The sequence below is a fragment of the Trichomycterus rosablanca genome, chromosome 27, assembly GCF_030014385.1.
Source record: "Trichomycterus rosablanca isolate fTriRos1 chromosome 27, fTriRos1.hap1, whole genome shotgun sequence".
NCBI lineage: Eukaryota > Metazoa > Chordata > Actinopteri > Siluriformes > Trichomycteridae > Trichomycterus > Trichomycterus rosablanca.
The window spans coordinates 15,138,249-15,159,927 of NC_086014.1; the positions used below are offsets into that span (position 1 = coordinate 15,138,249).

General features: G+C 47.1%; 1 protein-coding gene across 11 annotated transcripts in view; it reads left to right on the plus strand.

Moving 5' to 3' along the window:
* chd9 (chromodomain helicase DNA binding protein 9) overlaps window positions 1-21,679 on the plus strand; it is a 55,218-nt gene that overhangs the window by 13,170 nt on the left and 20,369 nt on the right. For 10 of the 11 annotated variants that reach the window (XM_062989445.1, XM_062989446.1, XM_062989440.1 and 7 more), the window contains 3 exons: window positions 17,838-18,217; window positions 20,116-20,221; window positions 21,272-21,412. In XM_062989445.1, coding sequence (XP_062845515.1) covers window positions 17,838-18,217; window positions 20,116-20,221; window positions 21,272-21,412 — 627 coding nt within the window. Of the gene's footprint in view, window positions 1-6,553; window positions 7,116-17,837; window positions 18,218-20,115; window positions 20,222-21,271; window positions 21,413-21,679 lie in introns of those variants that run through there. The other variant, XM_062989451.1, reaches the window with a different exon arrangement.

The window sequence follows — 21,679 nt, forward strand, 5'->3', positions numbered from 1 at the left end:
GCAGCGCGTTTTTATGCAAAAATTAAAAACGCCCCTGGTGTCGCTGATCTGCTGAAGCGAGAGGAACGTAACGACCTCTACTGGGAACGGATGTCTTCTTGTTTCAGTGCACGAAAATAAACAAAGCTTCATATTTAATGCTTTTATACACGTCAACACCTTTCTGTTCACTCCAGGGTTAATGCAGGCAACATGCTGGAGAGGACAAGCGCCCGACCGGCTGATAGCAGAGCACAAATCTGAGTCCTAGTGTTCTAGTGCTTGCTTCCGGTTGCACAAGAATTCCTGCTGTAGTAAAGTAGGAGTGTGGTGAGGGTGAGGCTGTGCCTGTTGGCACAGTGCTTTAGTTTTTAGAAACGCTCTGTCGGGGGGAAACCGGCCGACGCTCCGGTCCGTGTGTGCGCCCGCCCGCTGGAAGGGGCTCGCTGGGGGGCTCCGGGTGCGAACGCTCCAGACTGTGCAGGTCATTAATAGCTGCCGCCGTGCTTAATGTGTTCAGGACGTGCTGCTACACATCCTGTCCTGTTTCATTAATCACGCTGCCCTCGTCTCCTTCTCTCTCTCTCCTCCTGCCTCCTCTCAGTAGCCTGAAGCTCCGGTGCTAATTACGGATCCTAATCCTTCTCCTGCGGGCCGCGCCGCTAATCTACAGTGTATCACAAAAGTGAGTACACCCCTCACATTTCTGCAAATATTTTATTATATCTTTTCATGGGACGACACTATAGACATGAAACTTGGATATAACTTAGAGTAGTGAGTGTACAACTTGTATAGCAGTGTAGATTTACTGTCTTCTGAAAATAACTCAACACACAGCCATTAATGTCTAAATGGCTGGCAACATAAGTGAGTACACCCCACAGTGAACATGTCCAAATTGTTCCCAAAGTGTCAATATTTTGTGTGACCACCATTATTATCACTGCCTTAACTCTCCTGGGCATGGAATTCACCAGAGCTGCACAGGTCGCTACTGGAATCCTCTTCCACTCCTCCATGATGACATCACGGAGCTGGTGGATGTTAGACACCTTGAACTCCTCCACCTTCCACTTGAGGATGCGCCACAGGTGCTCAATTGGGTTTAGTCCATCACCTTTACCTTCAGCTTCCTCAGCAAGGCAGTTGTCATCTTGGAGGTTGTGTTTGGGCTCGTTATCCTGTTGGAAAACTGCCATGAGGCCCAGTTTTCGAAGGGAGGGGACCATGCTCTGTTTCAGAATGTCACAGTACATGTTGGAATTCATGTTTCCCTCAATGAACTGCAGCTCCCCAGTGCCAGCAACACTCATGCAGCCCAAGACCATGATGCTACCGCCACCATGCTTGACTGTAGGCAAGATACAGTTGTCTTGGTACTTCTCACCAGGGCGCCGCCACACATGCTGGACACCATCTGAGCCAAACAAGCTTATCTTGGTCTCGTCAGACCACAGGGCATTCCAGTAATCCATGTTCTTGGACTGCTTGTCTTCAGCAAACTGTTTGCTGGCTTTCTTGTGCATCAGCTTCCTTCTGGGATGACGACCATGCAGACTGAGTTGATGCAGTGTGCGGCGTATGGTCTGAGCATTGACAGGCTGACCTCCCACGTCTTCAACCTCTGCAGCAATGCTGGCAGCACTCATGTGTCTATTTTTTAAAGCCAACCTCTGGATATGACGCCAAACACGTGGACTCAACTTCTTCGGTCGACCCTGGCGAAGCCTGTTCCGAGTGGAACCTGTCCTGGAAAACCGCTGTATGACCTTGGCCACCATGCTGTAGCTCAGTTTCAGGGTGTTAGCAATCTTCTTAAAGCCCAGGCCATCTTTGTGGAGAGCAACAATTCTATTTCTCACATCCTCAGAGAGTTCTTTGCAATGAGGTGCCATGTCGAATATCCAGTGGCCAGTATGAGAGAATTGTACCCAAAACACCAAATTTAACAGCTCTGCTCCCCATTTCCACCTGGGACCTTGACACATGACACCAGGGAGGGACAACGACACATTTGGGCACAATTTGGACATGTTCACTGTGGGGTGTACTCACTTATGTTGCAGCTATTTAGACATTAATGGCTGTGTGTTGAGTTATTTTCAGAAGACAGTAAATCTACACTGCTATACAAGTTGTACACTGACTACTCTAAGTTATATCCAAGTTTCATGTCTATAGTGTTGTCCCATGAAAAGATATAATGAAATATTTGCAGAAATGTGAGGGGTGTACTCACTTCTGTGATACACTGTATATTAGGTTATAGGATCCGCGTGCTGGGTTTTCTCTTTTTTACTGTTTTGTTTCTGCATTTTCTCAAGTTTTCTCCCAGTTTAGTCGTACCCAGTTCCTCTTCCTCTGCTGGAGACCCCGATGGTGTACGAGGAGGGTATATTCTACTGCCACGCCCTCCCTCCGACACATAAACGCTCTACCGACCCCTTCTTATTCGCCCGTACTCTGGTGGATCGGTGTGTGAGGTCGGTCACGCTCACGGAGAGTCACGCTCTGATCTCCACGTTTCTCCAATTCTGTACAGGCGCCTCGAGCTACTTACACAGCCTCGAAGACCCCGCCCCATTTTTTAGTCCCGTCTTTTCCCACCTTGCGGACTAGTGAATGATTTTGTCTCCTGCACCGTCTGCAGCCGACCGGTAGCTGATCTGAGATTTGAACCCAAAGAGTGCAGGCTGACCATAAAGGGTTCCACCCAAATCCAGTGAGTCGTGGACGGTCTGCACACAAAATTAACATTTCCAGTTCACTAACGCTACCCTGATCCTGGCTACAGCATTTACATCTGCATTTACATTCCCAGTGTTTAGCAGACACTCTTATTCAAAGCGATGTGTGATTGTAAACGAGCACCGTGCAAGCATTTAGGGTAAAGGGCCTCGATCAGGGGCCCAACAGTGGCAACTCTGTGCTGGTGGGGCTTGAACCAGGGATCAGGCTCCAAGCTGACATTCCGATTCATCCCAAAGGTGTATAAAGTGGTTGAGGTCAGGGCTGAGAATGCAGGTCACGCAAGTTGTTGCTACAAATATTGTTTTTATTTCTTTTATAGTGAGGCATGTGCCAAGAGTCCAGCAAGACCTGTAAATACAAACCAGCTCCGTTTCAACAAAGTTAGTCTAATCCTCCAGCCCACGAGCCTCCGACACCCGTCTCTCTTACCACTAACAAGCCAGCCTACGTATCAAGTCCTACAGCTGTTTATATGTAATAAAATGCTTATAAAGGTTTTTAAAAATTGCTATTCTTAATGAAAGAAAAAAATTCTCATTTTATAAAGGAGAACAGCTAGCATACAGAGCGAGGCGAGACAGGACGGGTTCCACTCTTCGTATTATTTTCATTTTAGTGTCCTTTCATTTTAATCGTTTGCTGCTTTTTAGCATCACAGGTGAGGTCGCCGCTACTGTTACGCTTAATTCCAGACGTCCAGGGTTTAAAACGGAGCAATATTAACACAAAAATCAGGTACACAATCACTCCACCCTCTGACCCACCCTCGAAACAGAGGGTTTACTCTACTGTGCTCTTAGTACACTCCTCCTAATCTATGACTACAATATTGGTGGCAACAATTAAGTAACCGACTGCGCTCGTGTGTACAAAGTGAGATCCGTAACGTCCCACATTGATGAGTTTTATATGCAGGGACTCCAGAGCTCTGACCTCAACCCCTTATACACCTTTGGGATGAATCAGAATGTCACAGAATAAACAATAACGACGCTCTGCTGGCCTGTGCTGCCGGGCAAGTGGAAATTCCACCGCAATTTTACATTTTGCACTTATTTAAATGTGTTTCATGTATTGCACATGCACGTTCAGATCTTTGAAAGTCTAAAAGTTGAAGGTTTGAGTTTAGAGGACGTGCTGCACTGATGCTCCACCATCTTCTGCACTCACTTCTGTATTTACTCAAATTTAATGTTGTTCTGCTTCTAAAACACACCAGGACGCCACATACTCTTCCTTTATTACTTGAAAATAACTACATTAATAATAGAATAGTATATATTGTATATAACAGCATGTATAGTGCAGTTGTGCTCTGCTCAGACTCATGTTATGTTGGATTCATGTTAGAGCTCCGCCCCCTTGGACTCTAGGCTCCTCCCCTCGCAGTGACCGCTACTTCATTTGCATATTAATTATTCGGTTGCTATGAAACCGGAGCCATTAGGGCCACGTGACGGCGTCAGCGTGTGTCCGTATCCCCCCTCGCCCTCGCCCTCGCTGCCACGCCGCAGTTCCTTCAGCTCTCTACGCCAGCTTTGTTTTCTTCTCCTGTTTGCTCGACCTATTTGTTTACTTATTTATTTATTGTTAATTTATTGTATATTGAAGGAATTTGACTGTGTATTACATGTGAGTCATGAATAAAGGGCATACACTGGCATTTCTCTGGGCATATGTGGCATACAAGCAGGTCATAAAGAAACATACCCCGCGTCCTCACTACTTGGTGACTATTTGCTAAGATTTTTTTGGAATTTTGGGGTATTTTTGTTCCAATCTAGTCATTTCCGGTTCCCTTTTGCATTTCTTTTGTCACTTGAAAAGGACTAGCACCCGCACCCTCACACACACTGCCACACACTGACTTCCGTCTCGTGCTTCTATGCAGAAAATTAACAGGGCATTGACCAAACCCCTGCTACGTTTGACTGGTTGTCTCTGTCCAGGGTACTTGTGGAACCGGACCCACCACGACCCTGACCAGGATGACACGGTCGATGAAAAATAGTCATTTCTTTATCCTGGATCCCAATGGATCTGATTTGCCGTTAAGCCACAAGTGTCTCCCTGAGCAGGACAGCAAGGTGGCACGGAGGGTGGTGTGGGTGCTGCACAGCTCCAGAGTCATAGGGACCTAGGTTCCAATCTTCCACTGTTCTGTCTTTCATAAACATGCCAGCATGTGTATCGGCTACTCTATATTTTCACTAGGTGTGATGTTCCATCCATGCTGTGTTCCTATCAGTGTTCCCGGCTCAGTTTGGGATTGATTACAGCCGGGATCGGGATTAAGCACTTATTAATAATGAATGAATGAATACATCTGATGAACGGTCGAAGGTTGGCACTCCAGCGCTAATTCATGCTTTTGATGTGAAGCACTTGGCACAATAATAGCTTTTTGTTCACGCTGATGTACATCTATAACCTAAATATATATGTTTTTATACTCAAAGCTTTATATACACTTGTATGAGACATGCAGGTCATCCCAGTCGTGGAATTTTAATCATTTTACATCAATGTGGAGACAAAAATATCTGATTTTTTATTTTTAATAAAAGGTTTATTGCATTCTGGTGGATCTACAGCTCACTTACAGCAACTTATATTATTGATTCGGCGGTGTTGAGAATTCTAATGCCATTTAAGGACTGACTGACCACAGCGTTTCTTCTTATGACCATTAAACCATTACATTAGAACTGCTAACCTTTGGACAGTATTGATCGCGTCTCAGCTGCTCATTTATTGCGTTCTTCTTAATTGAAAGAAGGAAGTAAAAAATATGTTGACTCTTTAAATTTGACCGTGCATTGCATGTGATTCATAAATATGAGGCACACATTGGCATTTCTCTTGGCATCTGTGGCATGTATTGTGCTTCCTGGATTATACATACAGCTATTGTCCGGTCGGGTGACTACACAGACATGATGGCTAGTCCCCAAGCCTGGATAAAAATCAGGAGGGGTCTGATGCCCTCCTTTTTTGGGGTCTGACGTTTTCCTTTTTGCGGTCTGAGGGGGTCTAATGCCCCTCCCTTTGGGGTCTGATGCCCTCCTTCTTGTGGTCTGAGGGGGTCTGATGTCCCCCTTTTTCATAGATAGATACTTCATTTATTCTGAGGGAAATTAGTGACCCCTTTTTGGGGTCTGGCGTTTTACTTTTTGGGGTCTGATGTTCTCCTTTTGAGGACTGATCTCCTTTTTTGGGTCTGATACCCTCCTTCTTGGGGTGTGATGCCCTTTCTTTTGGGGTATAATGCCCTCCTTTTTGGAGTCTGATGCCCTCTTTTTGGGGGTCTGATGCTCCCCTTTTTGATAGATAGATAGATAGATAGATAGATAGATAGATAGATAGATAGATAGAGAGATAGATAGATAGATAGATAGATAGATAGATATATATATATTTAATAATGCCCTCCTTTTTGCAGTCTGATGTCCTTCTTTTTAATAGATAGATTAAATGTTTTAATTTCCCGAGGGAAATTGGCCTGATGTCTTCAATTTGGGGTCTGAGAAGTTCATGGAAGTGACCAGCCTAGCCAGGTGTGACAGGTTGGTTAAAGCTTGACCGGGCAGTTTGGATCCGGTGGTGCCACCAGTACGTGCTGGTTTAGTTTGTGAGCTGGTGTAACTGGTAGTAGCCCCCTCTGCTGGTTTCCCGTCTGATTGTGAGAGAGAGAGAGAGAGAGCGAGAGAGTGAGAGAGAGAGAGAGAGAGAGAGATGGGAATTTTTTAACGACATCTCTAATATTCCTGCTGATGCGTGTTGATGCGGTTCTGCTCCGCTCCGCACCGAGAGAAAGAACCGAACCGAACCGGGGAGACGAGTGTGAGTTCGGATCAAGTCGTTTTTCCGCTGGTGTGTGTGAGTGTGTGTGAGTGTAAAACAGGAGCAGCGATTCTTCCGACATGTGAGAGGAGGAAGAGGAAAATACAGTACAGTACAGGCCGTGGTGGTTATGAGACACAGAAGACACGTATAGAAAAGAAAGCCTGCTGGACTGAGGGAGCGGGGACAGAATGACAGATCGGTGGATGTCTGTGACGGCGTTATTCCTCCGTTTCTCGCTTCTCGCGTTTTTTGGCCGGTCAGAAGAGAAAGACGTGAAAGTGAGTGAGAGAGGGAGGGAGAGTGGTCGAGAGACATCGAGATATTAAAGGAGAGAACGTGTATGGTCGAGAGACATTGGCATAGCCAAGGGGAGAGAGAGAGGGAGAGCGGTCGAGAGACATTGAGATAGTCAGGGAGAGAGAGAGTGAGCGAGACGGAGCGAGACAAAACCCGGCGGAAGGACAAGACCTAACGAAAGACGGGGAATTAACCGGGAATCGGACGATATGTCGGCGCCGAAGAGACCCAGAGGACGGGTGAGTGCTTGAGCGACCGGGATACGAGGGAAAGAACGACGGACGAGCGGCTCGGCTCGTTTTGCAGCCCGCCATCTTGCGCTAACTGTCCCTTTGGCGGGTTAGCATGGCGCCTCGCGACTCGTTAGCATTAGCGTTAGCGTTAGCATTAGCATTAGCATAAGCCGCACCGAGCGTTAGCATTAGCGCTAGCACAATAGCATTAGCATCCTCAGGCCTCGGGGTGCCGGGTTATCGTCCGCGTAGTTTTCAAAACCCCCCCCACCCCCCACCCCCCACCCTCCCGTGCCTGACCAGGGTCGCGTCCCCAATTCAGCCCATCTATACAGTTCTGGTCACATATTTGACACACTGAGCAATCTAGTGACCAAGAAAGCGCACTCATTAGGACGCCAGTTTGCCGTTTGGAACACAGCCAGTGTCTTTCTGTTTAGCATTTTAGCCTTTTATTTTTTTTAATCCACGACCGAAACACAGATTCGCTCCGTTTGCTGTTTTTTTTCTCATTATGGGTCAGTTTTAAGGCCTTTGGTGTCGTGTTTGTGTTGGAAACCATTCATTCGAGGGTCTGACATGCTTTTACACAGTGTGTGTGTGTGTGTGTGTGTGTGTGTGTGTGTGTGTGTGTGTGTGTGTGTGTGTGTGTGTGTTTTGTCCCCTGGTGAGGACTCCTATTATTAATATGCACCCTGTAATAATAGGAACACGCAGTATAAAACCTTTCAGGTCATAATAACGTGGCTAGTCATCGCAAATAAAGCTGGTTTTTCCTTTAAGTTATATTTATTTATATGTTTATGTGTTTATTAGGATTGTATCGTCATGTTTGACACACTTTGGTTTATTCATGGCAGGACAGGTAGTTACTGCTTGTCATTGACAATATTGTATCTCCAGTTCACCTCACTTGCACGTCTTTGTACTGTGGGAGGAAACCCACACAGACACGGGGAGAACATGCAAACAACTCCACACAGAAAGGATCCGGACCACCCCACCTGAGGACTTAACCCAGGACCTTCTTGCTGTGAGGCGATGGTGAAACCCACCGAGCCACCGTGCCACCCTCCTATTGTTTTCATTTTAGTAGGGCAGATCTGGGACAGCAACACTGTAATGCACTACGATGTTTTAGGGGCAGCTGTAGCCTAGTGGTTAAGGTCGCTGGTTCAAACCCCACCACTGTCAGGTTGCCACTGTTGGACCCTTAACCCTCAATTGCTTAGACAGTATACTGTTACAGTACTGTAAGTCACTCTGGATAAAGGTGTCTGCTAAATGACAAAAATGTAAACGTAGTGTGTATTAGGGTTGTCGGGTGTCGCCTGTGTCCTACCAGAACGAATCAGCACAGTAGTGTGATTTGCGATGAAGCATCTCTGTCTTTTCAGCTTTGTTTCCCTCTATTCATCATTTAACCAAGAATTACGGCCTTTTTATCTTTTAAGCCGCATGCCTGTACATGTATGTGTGTGTGTGTGTGTGTCAGGTTGCCCCTTCTGAGGACTCTTATTATGCACCCTGTAATAATAGAACATAAAACGTTTCGGTGGCTCGTCCCAACAAATAAAACTGCTTTTTTTTTTCCCCTTTAAATAACAAGCAGCCCATTCATTCATGTTCATTTGCGGTCTTTACTTAAGATTTAGTAAGGATTTAGGCTAAGTCGGGCGCTAAATTAGTACTGTAATATACTAACTTTATCTCTCTTCCTACATGAGCTTATTTTATTTCATCATTCATCCGTCTAGAGAGCTAATACAAAGCATTTCATCCTTTCTAATTGAGCATGGGACTGTCCCCGGAATCACTACTCCTTTCATCTTAGGGCTGCAAATGTGCACATCACCGATACTTACAGTATTTATGCTTTATTTCATTAAAAACAGTGTACGGTAGTGAACGTAGCAGTGATGAACAGTCAGCTGGTTCAGTCTCCAGAATGTAGATTTTATACGGAATCGCTGACTAAACATGCTGATCGTGAATAAAGGCGCCGCCCGGATATTAACTCTCCCCGTGACGTCATTAATGACATTATTATACTGTAGATGATCATTAGAATTTCCTCCTTCATACTGGGACACGATACAAAACAACACGTGCAGAGATTAACGTGCGGTCTGGCTCCAGGCTTCAAACGGACGCAGAGCGGCTTTGGCGTTTGTGATTTTGATGAGTTACAGTTCCAGCATTCGTTATTCAATCCTGCAAGCACATCAGTTTTTCATGTTTGGGTCAGAAGCTCCGTATGCGGACGAGGTGAGGGTGCGTTTCAAATCTAAAGCTCAAACATCAGGCGCAGGAAATGAATTGAAATGTTCCCAACAACTGGTTGATCATTTACATCTTTATTCCAGTAGCCCCAGTGCAAGAAATGGAGGGTTATGGGCCTTGCTTAGGGGCCCAACAGTGGCTCCATCTGCCCAGAGGTTAGATTACCTGATAATGTTTATACATCACGAATGGATCTCTGGACTGAGATCAAATACATGCACCAGTTTGCTCGTTTTCTTCCTTCTTGTTTCGTTAAGTCATCATCGCGGTGACGCATCTACCGCACGTTTAGATGGATTGCCAGACCAAACCAAACACAGCTCAGCTCAGTGAGATTTGTGGACACGTGGAGATTTCAAGGATGTTAAAAACACTCTGGACTTTGAGTTTATAACACCTCGCACTGTGAGCATGTTCCACATGTTTTTCCTGCCACCGGAACCTTATTTTAAAGTGTGTTTTTATTTATTTATTGTTTTACTGTTTATCTAGCTAAATCGAAAGCTCTTGGACGTTCAGGAGTCGTGACGCCCCTATAAATAAATCATAAATTCCTTAATCATCCAGTTCACAGAGATAAATACTGCACTGCAGGAACCCTGACCCCTCATGCCCAACCGATCCACCTACTGAGCTGTAAACAAATCCAAGAAATGCTCCACGCTTGTAGTTTCCCCGGCCGTTTAAGTCTTGATGTAAATCGATTACGGATGACGATGACTAACCAACAAAGGAGTCGCGGTCTGATTGGCAAACTGCTTTTTAAGTCCTATGGATTTGAAACGCACCCTCACCTCAGTGTGCAGCGCCGGCTCCGCTTACAGACGCGTTCGGAGGTTCTAATCCGAGCAGGAGCGTCTGTCATTTACGTTTGCTTATATTGTTTATATTAATAAAAAATGAGGATCGATGAAGCTGGATGGTGACAGGATGGACTCGGGCTGCGCGTTTACCTCTGCACGTGTGGATCTGCATGGATATGATGGCGTCCGCGTCCCGCTTTGTGTTCTGCTTTGCTCAGGAGTGAGCGACCTTTTTCTACAAGGTGATGAAGCTCAGCATTTTCGGTGGGGGTTCGTTATCGTAACGCTCGTCGCATTATGCATTATTTGGGTACGATAATAGTAGGTGGAAGCACCGACCGAAAGCAAATTGTGTGTGTGTGTGCATGTTATTTATTTATTTATTTATTTTGTATTATCTGCGCAGGTTTTCATAAGCTCTTGCAGCACAAACAGGCTATAAGAGATTGAAATCACTGCAGTGCTGGCAGCCTGTAATTTCAGTTATTTATAGACGTATTACACGGCTGCAGTGCTTCTTCCAGTTTGCTGCATTTTCTGTCCCTCGTATCGCCCGTTCGTCTTCCTCCCTCCGCTCCACATCTCCTAATTTCCGGCTTTACCCTTTCATTCCTGCTGTTTCATCCCCCCTTCCCTCGTAAAATGGATTAGCGGGAATATTCCACTCGAAGGCAGCCATGCATATAAACTCTCTCTCTCTCTCTCTCTCTCTCTTGCTCGCTCTCTCACGTGACCTACATAATGGCGGCCGTGTTTATCCAGCACATAAATTACTGTTTATTTTCCCTTCCTCCCCCTCTCTTTTGTTTCGCCGCTTCTAGACAATTCCCTTCGCCCTAACGAGGCCGGGACGCGTGCTCGGCCCGGGACGCGTGTTCCCTGCGCGCTCCTGCTGTACGTCATGTATAATTCACGTTACGATCCTGTTGCAGGCCGGGCCACGCCGCAGACTGTATTATTAATGCTGGATTGTCTAACACGCCGTCTGTCTGTCCTTTTCCTTGATGAAGGTGAGCGTCAAACGTACGTACAACAAATCCAGCCACTGGGTGTTACTACGTTTACATTTTCGGCATTTAGCGGACGCTGTTATCCAAAACGACTTACAGCATTGTGACAGTTTACTGTCTGAGCAATTGAGGGCCTTGCTGAGGGCCCAACAGTGGGGCTTGAACCAGCGAATTTTTGATTACTTGTCCAGTACCTTAACCGCTAGGCTACAGCTGCCCTTCAGCCGTCTGCGCAGACGTGAAGGCTGTGTCTTGGGGGGGGGGGGGGGGGGATGCGCTTTGCCGTGGCAAATCCGTGGCGCTTTGCCACGGATTGGCACCCTATATTTATTTAGGGTGCTCCTGCCTTGCACCCTGTGTTTTCAGAGACCAGGCCAAAGCAGCATTATTTAGATGACTGACATTATGCACTATATGGACAAAAGTATTGGGACACCCCTTCTGATTATTGCTATCGCGAACAGGTGTATAGATGCTTCCAATTTTGCAGCAACAGTTTAGGGAAGGCCCTTTCTCAGCATGTTCCAGTATGACTGATCCCCTGTGCACAAATGAAGAAACTCCAGTCCTGACCTCAGCCCCATTCAACAGCTCTGGCATGAACCGGAATATCGACTGATCCATCAGCGCCCAGCCGTACAAATGTCTGGCACAAATTCCCACACTCGGGCATTCTTCAATTCTACTGTACAGTGTTGTGAGAAGCTTCTCAGAAGAGCGTCGAAGTTTAAAACTGGACGTCCAACAAGCTCACATTCAGGCGTCCAAATACTTTTGACCACATAGTGTATTTTCCATGTACGTAAATCGTTTTAGAAAGCATTCGTCAATGCATGAATAACTCATTTCAACTTCTCCTTTATGTTTGTGGCTTTTGTTTTAGTTATTTTAAGACCTCGGGATCTGCACTGAGAGCGCACTGATGTGTGGCTGTAATGTCTAGGTTCATGTAAATCCACGCACCTTCTGTATGTGTGAGTCACAGCCCGGGATTTGAACCCCCAGAACTCAGGCAGTGCTCATACCAGCACAGGGTTCCCTGTCGTTGGATGGGAAGGAATGAGGATGGTGTAACTCGAACCAAAACCGGCTTTTTGCTGTTCAGGACCTAGAGGTTCCAGAAACGTGAGCGTAGGTCGAACCGCGCTTTGTTTTCACGCTGTGCCAATTTGCCCGCTAAGCTGACTCACCCCGGTGTCCGTGTGGCAGGAGTTCCGGTGCCGTGTGCTCTTTCTGAAGGCCGCTTGATTGCCACCGACCTTGCTTTGCTGATAAGATCGAGAGCGACTAACGGCAGGCGCGGGCTCAGTTCGATTAGCGAGGGGAACAGCGCGTTCCTCCTACAGTCGTTCTTCATAGGAGGGAAAAGCATGACGCGTCACACACGGTAAACCCGGCAGTGCTGCAATCAGGGGTGGCTGATGGGGCAGGAATATATGTTTGGGTTGAATTGGGACTGAACACGTTTGGGTTGAATTGGGACTGAACACGTTTGGGTTTGGGTTGAATTGGGACTGAACACGTTTGGGTTTGGGTTGAATTGGGACTGAACACGTTTGGGTTTGGGTTGAATTGGGACTGAACACGTTTGGGTTGAATTGGGACTGAACACGTTTGGGTTTGGGTTGAATCGGGACTGAACACGTTTGGGTTTGGGTTGAATTGGGACTGAACATCTTTGGGTTTGGGTTGAATTGGGACTGAACACGTTTGGGTTTGAGTTGAATTGGGACTGAACATCTTTGGGTTTGGGTTGAATTGGGACTGAACATCTTTGGGTTTGGGTTGAATTGGGACTGAACACGTTTGGGTTTGAGTTGAATTGGGACTGAACATCTTTGGGTTTGGGTTGAATTGGGACTGAACATCTTTGGGTTTGGGTTGAATCGGGACTGAACATCTTTGGGTTTGGGTTGAATTGGGACTGAACACGTTTGGGTTTGGGTTGAATTGGGACTGAACATCTTTGGGTTTGGGTTGAATCGGGACTGAACATCTTTGGGTTTGGGTTGAATTGGGACTGAACACGTTTGGGTTTGGGTTGAATCGGGACTGAACATCTTTGGGTTGAATTGGGACTGAACATCTTTGGGTTTGGGTTGAATTGGGACTGAACACGTTTGGGTTTGGGTTGAATCGGGACTGAACATCTTTGGGTTTGGGTTGAATCGGGACTGAACATCTTTGGGTTTGGGTTGAATTGGGACTGAACACGTTTGGGTTTGGGTTGAATTGGGACTGAACACGTTTGGGTTTGGGTTGAATCGGGACTGAACATCTTTGGGTTGAATTGGGACTGAACATCTTTGGGTTTGGGTTGAATTGGGACTGAACATCTTTGGGTTTGGGTTGAATTGGGACTGAACACGTTTGGGTTTGAGTTGAATTGGGACTGAACATCTTTGGGTTGAATTGGGACTGAACACGTTTGGGTTTGAGTTGAATTGGGACTGAACATCTTTGGGTTTGGGTTGAATTGGGACTGAACACGTTTGGGTTTGAGTTGAATCGGGACTGAACACGTTTGGGTTGAATTGGGACTGAACACGTTTGGGTTTGAGTTGAATCGGGACTGAACACGTTTGGGTTGAATTGGGACTGAACATCTTTGGGTTTGGGTTGAATTGGGACTGAACATCTTTGGGTTTGGGTTGAATTGGGACTGAACATCTTTGGGTTTGGGTTGAATCGGGACTGAACATCTTTGGGTTTGGGTTGAATTGGGACTGAACACGTTTGGGTTTGGGTTGAATTGGGACTGAACATCTTTGGGTTTGGGTTGAATCGGGACTGAACATCTTTGGGTTTGGGTTGAATTGGGACTGAACACGTTTGGGTTTGGGTTGAATCGGGACTGAACATCTTTGGGTTGAATTGGGACTGAACATCTTTGGGTTTGGGTTGAATTGGGACTGAACACGTTTGGGTTTGGGTTGAATCGGGACTGAACATCTTTGGGTTGAATTGGGACTGAACACGTTTGGGTTTGGGTTGAATCGGGACTGAACACGTTTGGGTTTGGGTTGAATTGGGACTGAACATCTTTGGGTTTGGGTTGAATCGGGACTGAACATCTTTGGGTTTGGGTTGAATTGGGACTGAACACGTTTGGGTTTGGGTTGAATCGGGACTGAACATCTTTGGGTTGAATTGGGACTGAACATCTTTGGGTTTGGGTTGAATTGGGACTGAACATCTTTGGGTTTGGGTTGAATTGGGACTGAACATCTTTGGGTTTGGGTTGAATTGGGACTAAACACGTTTGGGTTTGGGTTGAATTGGGACTGAACACGTTTGGGTTTGAGTTGAATTGGGACTGAACACGTTTGGGTTTGGGTTGAATTGGGACTGAACATCTTTGGGTTTGGGTTGAATTGGGACTGAACACGTTTGGGTTTGGGTTGAATCGGGACTGAACACGTTTGGGTTTGGGTTGAATCGGGACTGAACACGTTTGGGTTTGGGTTGAATCGGGACTGAACACGTTTGGGTTTGGGTTGAATCGGGACTGAACACGTTTGGGTTTGGGTTGAATTGGGACTGAACATCTTTGGGTTTGGGTTGAATTGGGACTGAACACGTTTGGGTTTGGGTTGAATTGGGACTGAACACGTTTGGGTTTGGGTTGAATTGGGACTGAACACCTTTGGGTTTGGGTTGAATTGGGACTGAACATCTTTGGGTTTGGGTTGAATCGGGACTGAACATCTTTGGGTTTGGGTTGAATTGGGACTGAACATCTTTGGGTTTGGGTTGAATTGGGACTGAACACGTTTGGGTTTGGGTTGAATTGGGACTGAACATCTTTGGGTTTGGGTTGAATTGGGACTGAACACGTTTGGGTTTGGGTTGAATTGGGACTGAACACGTTTGGGTTTGGGTTGAATTGGGACTGAACACCTTTGGGTTTGGGTTGAATTGGGACTGAACATCTTTGGGTTTGGGTTGAATCGGGACTGAACATCTTTGGGTTTGGGTTGAATCGGGACTGAACACGTTTGGGTTTGGGTTGAATTGGGACTGAACATCTTTGGGTTTGGGTTGAATCGGGACTGAACACGTTTGGGTTTGGGTTGAATTGGGACTGAACATCTTTGGGTTTGGGTTGAATCGGGACTGAACATCTTTGGGTTTGGGTTGAATTGGGACTGAACACGTTTGGGTTTGGGTTGAATCGGGACTGAACATCTTTGGGTTGAATTGGGACTGAACATCTTTGGGTTTGGGTTGAATCGGGACTGAACATCTTTGGGTTTGGGTTGAATCGGGACTGAACACGTTTGGGTTTGGGTTGAATTGGGACTGAACATCTTTGGGTTTGGGTTGAATCGGGACTGAACACGTTTGGGTTTGGGTTGAATTGGGACTGAACATCTTTGGGTTTGGGTTGAATCGGGATTGAACACGTTTGGGTTTGGGTTGAATTGGGACTGAACACGTTTGGGTTTGGGTTGAATTGGGACTGAACATCTTTGGGTTTGGGTTGAATTGGGACTGAACACGTTTGGGTTTGGGTTGAATTGGGACTGAACACGTTTGGGTTTGGGTTGAATTGGGACTGAACACCTTTGGGTTTGGGTTGAATTGGGACTGAACATCTTTGGGTTTGGGTTGAATCGGGACTGAACATCTTTGGGTTTGGGTTGAATCGGGACTGAACACGTTTGGGTTTGGGTTGAATTGGGACTGAACATCTTTGGGTTTGGGTTGAATCGGGACTGAACACGTTTGGGTTTGGGTTGAATTGGGACTGAACATCTTTGGGTTTGGGTTGAATCGGGACTGAACATCTTTGGGTTTGGGTTGAATTGGGACTGAACATCTTTGGGTTTGGGTTGAATTGGGACTGAACATCTTTGGGTTTGGGTTGAATTGGGACTGAACACGTTTGGGTTTGAGTTGAATTGGGACTGAACATCTTTGGGTTTGGGTTGAATTGGGACTGAACACGTTTGGGTTTGGGTTGAATTGGGACTGAACATCTTTGGGTTTGGGTTGAATTGGGACTGAACACGTTTGGGTTTGAGTTGAATTGGGACTGAACATCTTTGGGTTTGGGTTGAATTGGGACTGAACATCTTTGGGTTTGGGTTGAATCGGGACTGAACATCTTTGGGTTGAATTGGGACTGAACATCTTTGGGTTTGGGTTGAATTGGGACTGAACACGTTTGGGTTTGAGTTGAATTGGGACTGAACATCTTTGGGTTTGGGTTGAATTGGGACTGAACATCTTTGGGTTGAATTGGGACTGAACATCTTTGGGTTTGGGTTGAATCGGGACTGAACATCTTTGGGTTGAATTGGGACTGAACATCTTTGGGTTTGGGTTGAATTGGGACTGAACACGTTTGGGTTTGGGTTGAATTGGGACTGAACACGTTTGGGTTTGGGTTGAATTGGGACTGAACACGTTTGGGTTTGGGTTGAATCGGGACTGAACACGTTTGGGTTTGGGTGGAATCGGGACTGAACACGTTTGGGTTTGGGTTGAATTGGGACTGAACACGTTTGGGTTTGGGTTGAATTGGGACTGAACACGTTTGGGTTGAATTGGGACTGAACATCTTTGGGTTTGGGTTGAATTGGGACTGAACACGTTTGGGTTTGGGTTGAATTGGGACTGAACACGTTTGGGTTTGGGTTGAATTGGGACTGAACATCTTTGGGTTTGGGTTGAATTTGGACTGAACACGTTTGGGTTTGGGTTGAATTGGGACTGAACACGTTTGGGTTTGGGTTGAATTGGGACTGAACACGTTTGGGTTTGGGTTGAATTTGGACTGAACACGTTTGGGTTTGGGTTGAATTGGGACTGAACACGTTTGGGTTTGGGTTGAATTGGGACTGAACACGTTTGGGTTGAATTGGGACTGAACACGTTTGGGTTGAATTGGGACTGAACACGTTTGGGTTTGGGTTGAATTGGGACTGAACACGTTTGGGTTTGGGTTGAATTGGGACTGAACACGTTTGGGTTGAATTGGGACTGAACATCTTTGGGTTTGAGTTGAATTGGGACTGAACACGTTTGGGTTTGGGTTGAATTGGGACTGAACATCTTTGGGTTTGGGTTGAATTGGGACTGAACACGTTTGGGTTGAATTGGGACTGAACACGTTTGGGTTGAATTGGGACTGAACACGTTTGGGTTGAATTGGGACTGAACACGTTTGGGTTGAATTGGGACTGAACATCTTTGGGTTTGAGTTGAATTGGGACTGAACACGTTTGGGTTTGGGTTGAATTGGGACTGAACATCTTTGGGTTTGGGTTGAATTGGGACTGAACACGTTTGGGTTGAATTGGGACTGAACACGTTTGGGTTGAATTGGGACTGAATATCTTTGGGTTTGGGTTGAATTGGGACTGAATATCTTTGGGTTTGGGTTGAATTGGGACTGAACATCTTTGGGTTGAATTGGATTATTTTTAGTGCCTGGTGTGGAAAAATGCACTTATGACTGAATAGGCACAAATCCCCAGAGCCACACTCCAAAATCTTATAGTTATCTCTATAGCTGTAAAGAAAGGGGGAGCCACTCTATTAACGGTCGGGTGTCCACATACTTTTGGCCCTATGATTACTAATATTATTAATATTCTCTTTTTTTCCTCTTTCTATTTCTCAAGCCTCCGAAGAACACTAATGGTTCCAGCAGCCAGCCGAGGCTGCTCAGCCCGCCGATGAAGAGCAGCCCCTCGTCCTCCTCCTCGTCCTCGCACTCCTCGTCCACGGAGAAGCGCGTCCCCAAGCGGCCGCCGCAGATGGAGGCCTCGTCTCTGGAGGACAAGCAGCAGAAGGCCGACCGCATCATCTCCGAGGCCATCGCCAGGGCGCGCGAGCGGGGCGAGAAGAACATCCCGCGCGTCATGAGCCCGGAGAGCTTCCCCAGCTCGTCCCAGCCGCGCCTCCACCGGGCCGGCTCCTCCAAAGCCAGGGCCAAGGAGAAGGGGTGCAAGCGCGCCCGCATCGTCTCGTCCTCCAAATCCAAACAGAAGAGCAAGATTGGGTGAGAGGCGCCTCACTGACACTCCATCATACACTATAGGGTCAAAAGTATTGGGACGCCCCTTCGCATACTGGGATTCATGTGTTTCATCCACATCAGTCATAATGGAAATTAGTTTAGGGAAGGCCCTTTCCTGTTAATGATATATCAGCCGTCAGCTGCAGGACGTGATTCGTTGGGATCGTTGTTATTGGTTACGGGTTAATGGGTGACCAGGGGGGTGTTGGGGCATTTCTATTTGGATTCACGAGGGATCCACCTGCCGCTGTGATCTTGAAAGCTCGGAGAAGACCCAACCGCCCGGGTGAAGCCTGGGTGTGCGTGTGGAGAACATGCAAAAATTCGGTACTGGGAAGGATGTCGCCGTCGCCACACTGTGCCTGTGTAGTGCCATCTGGTTGCCTGGCAACCTGCAAATCAAAGCAGCCCTGAGATTATTGCAGTGTAATACCGTTTTTAAAGTGTGTGTGTGTGTTAAGTGATAGAAAGTGAAAGAATCAGTCGAGCCTAACCGTGAAAGAGAAGGAGCGCCAGACAGAGAATTTGACTACCAAAAGTGAAAGGGTTCATCCAGAGTGTGTGTGTGTGTGTGTGTGTGTGTTTTCCATTTCTGCATTTCCTCCCTAGTTAGTCGTATCCCATTCCCACCGACGAGGGTCGTGATTAACACACCAGGCGGATTCATACGGAGATCCGTATCACGCACGGATCAGAGAGTCACGCACTGCTCTCTATTATTCACCATCTCTGTGCAGCACCTCGACCAGCCAGCAGAGGGTGTCATTGCTGCGGTTATTAGGAATCCCTTCGTCCCTCAGACTGAGAATCGTGTCTGTGTGGGTGTTTGGCCAGACTAAAGGAGAGTCTTGGTGGTGTAACGTCCGTCAAGCACCCGTGTGTGTGACTCGCTTTTAGTCACGTTGTGTTTTAACCTATAGCTTCTTCACTCGCTATAGATCAGCCATCGTTCATCGTTCCCCGACGGTGTCAAAAAATCTGGAACGGGGTCACAGGACAAATATAGTTTCATCTTATTAACCTGTGGATGTCTATCACAGACAGAGCCAGTCGTGAACGTGTAGACGGCAGAGCTAAGATTCGAACCCAGCATGACGGACCGCTGCACCACCCGAGCGCCCTAGGACGCATCCGGCCAATCCCATCACTCCGTCCCTGACTTTACCTGATCCAAAGCAGTTCCTGATCCAAATTCCAGTCTGGAATAGCTTCCAAAATAGGTGCAGACAGACCCAGGTCCACACCCACACCCACTCGGGACGACCGTCTGCTCCGACTGTGAGTGTGTGTGTTTACCTTTTATTCGCCAGACCGATGACACCCGGTTAGCCGAATTTGCATCCCTGCTGGCCACTGTGTCGTAAATCATGCACGGTTCGCCGGAGGTGCGCCGTGTTACCGTACAGCTCCGGGCGTTCGGCTTTAGAACCGTCCCGGGTTCCGGTGCACGCGCAGGAGGAAACGCGGCGTGTGAAATCTGAAGTGGATAAAGAAACGCACGCCCACGCCAAGCCCGAGGCCACGATTTATCTCTAATCCGCTTTTGTTCGGCTCTTCCTGGTATGTTGTTTTATGCCAGTCTAGACCTCTTGGCATCGCATTCTGCCTGGTAGGCCGGGCGAGGGCGCAGTCTCTGCTGTGTAAAAACATTTCAGTACGAATGTTCCGAGGCTCAGGTGTTTGCTAACCCAAGTGTGATCACATTTTAACAGCGGACTAAATGTAGAACGGCTGATCTGTACTAAAAATAATCAGCATTTTTTTATTCTATTAATTTATCAAGTTATTAACTGCTGTTGCTCTCAATATTCGGAGCGTTCCACCCTCCGAGAGTGTGCGTACGACGCAGACTGAAAATTCTGTCCTCTCTGCGCCCTCAGGAAAATAGTCATCAAGTTCGGCAAGAAAAAGAAACGCAAGACCGAATCCTCGGACGAATCGGACGACGAACCTCCGCCTCAGCGACCCTCGAAGGCCGACGACTCGGTAAGCAGCTTCGTTTATCTTAAACATGCACCCGTTTTGGGAAATCCTCTCCCCGCGTGTGCTGAAGAGTCGACGGCATCACCGTGACCTCACCGGGGAGGGTTTTCTTGGTCATCTTGAGATCTTCTGTCACTTTATTAGCACTAACGCTGACATTTAGGTCAGAGATATATTTAGGCCAGGCGGACACGCTGTACTTCTGCTGCTATTCTGATCTGGTGACGTATGCATTATATAAAGATGCACACGGACGAACCGTTTCACCCAGCTACACTCGCATCCGGTCCAAAATGACCAAATAAAGAGGTACAGCTGTTTAGGATTTTCAGGAATCGGTTCTGAAGCTCACTATTTAGAATATTCTGTCACGAGACCCGTCCGACACGCGGGCAGCCACCGTGTCACTTCTTTTCACCTGAATTGGCCATCCAGGGGGCTACACAGACACGTGATTGGTTGTGTGCCTGTAGGGGGAGGGACAATGACTGAAACAAGGTTCCTGTTCGCTAAGGCACCTTCACAGGGGCACGGATGGCATCACGTGGTTATCCTCTAGTACCCCTGCGTGGGTCCCGAGTTACTAAAATAACGTGTTTTAGGTGTTGTCCCTCCCCCTACAGGTACACAGCCAATCACGGGGCCAATAGCAGACCACCTGAGAGCCCAGAACGCTCCACGTATTCTTAAATGAATCTGATGGCACGCTGGTCTATTACTTTAAACCACCTGGGTTCGAATCTCTGTGCTATCGCCTGGCCGGGTGTCTCTGTGTGTCCTGCAAAAGGATTGCACCCCGTCCTGGGGTGTGTTACTGCATTGTGCCTGATGATTTTTGGAGTACTGGGCGGCGCCTGCACCATGATCCAGTGTAAACCTGGCTTATACAGTATTTCCACATCATCTTAGTCGAAGATGACAACAGTGACCAGATCAGTACTGGTTTATCTCATCTCTGTCCTGTTCTACCGACCAGTGGTCACTAACCGGTGTTAAAACCAGCTCACTGGATGCCCTCGCTCTTTCTAACGTGTTCGGTCCGTCTGTGCGTAGAAGCGGCGGTCGAACAGGCAGATAAAGAGGAAGCGGTATGACGAGGAGCAGGAAGTACGGCTGTCCGAGGACGACGCGAAGGTCAGCGCCAAAGCCAAGAAGATCAACGCTCACAAGGAGCCAGCGGTGCAGTTGTTTGTGGTGAGAACATGCAAACTGAACACCCAACACACTCAACACACACCTCAGTGCTCTTTTAATAATGATAATATATACATATATATACACTGTACGGCCAAAAGTATTTGGACGTCACGTTTCCATAAAAAATAGAGTGCTAGAACAACAGCCACTGTTGCTGTGGGACGTGTGTATGGGAATTTGTGCCCATTTGTATGACTGGGCACTGATTGACAGTCGGTGTTCCGGTTAATTCCAGAGCTGTTGAGTGGGGTGAGGTCAGGGTTC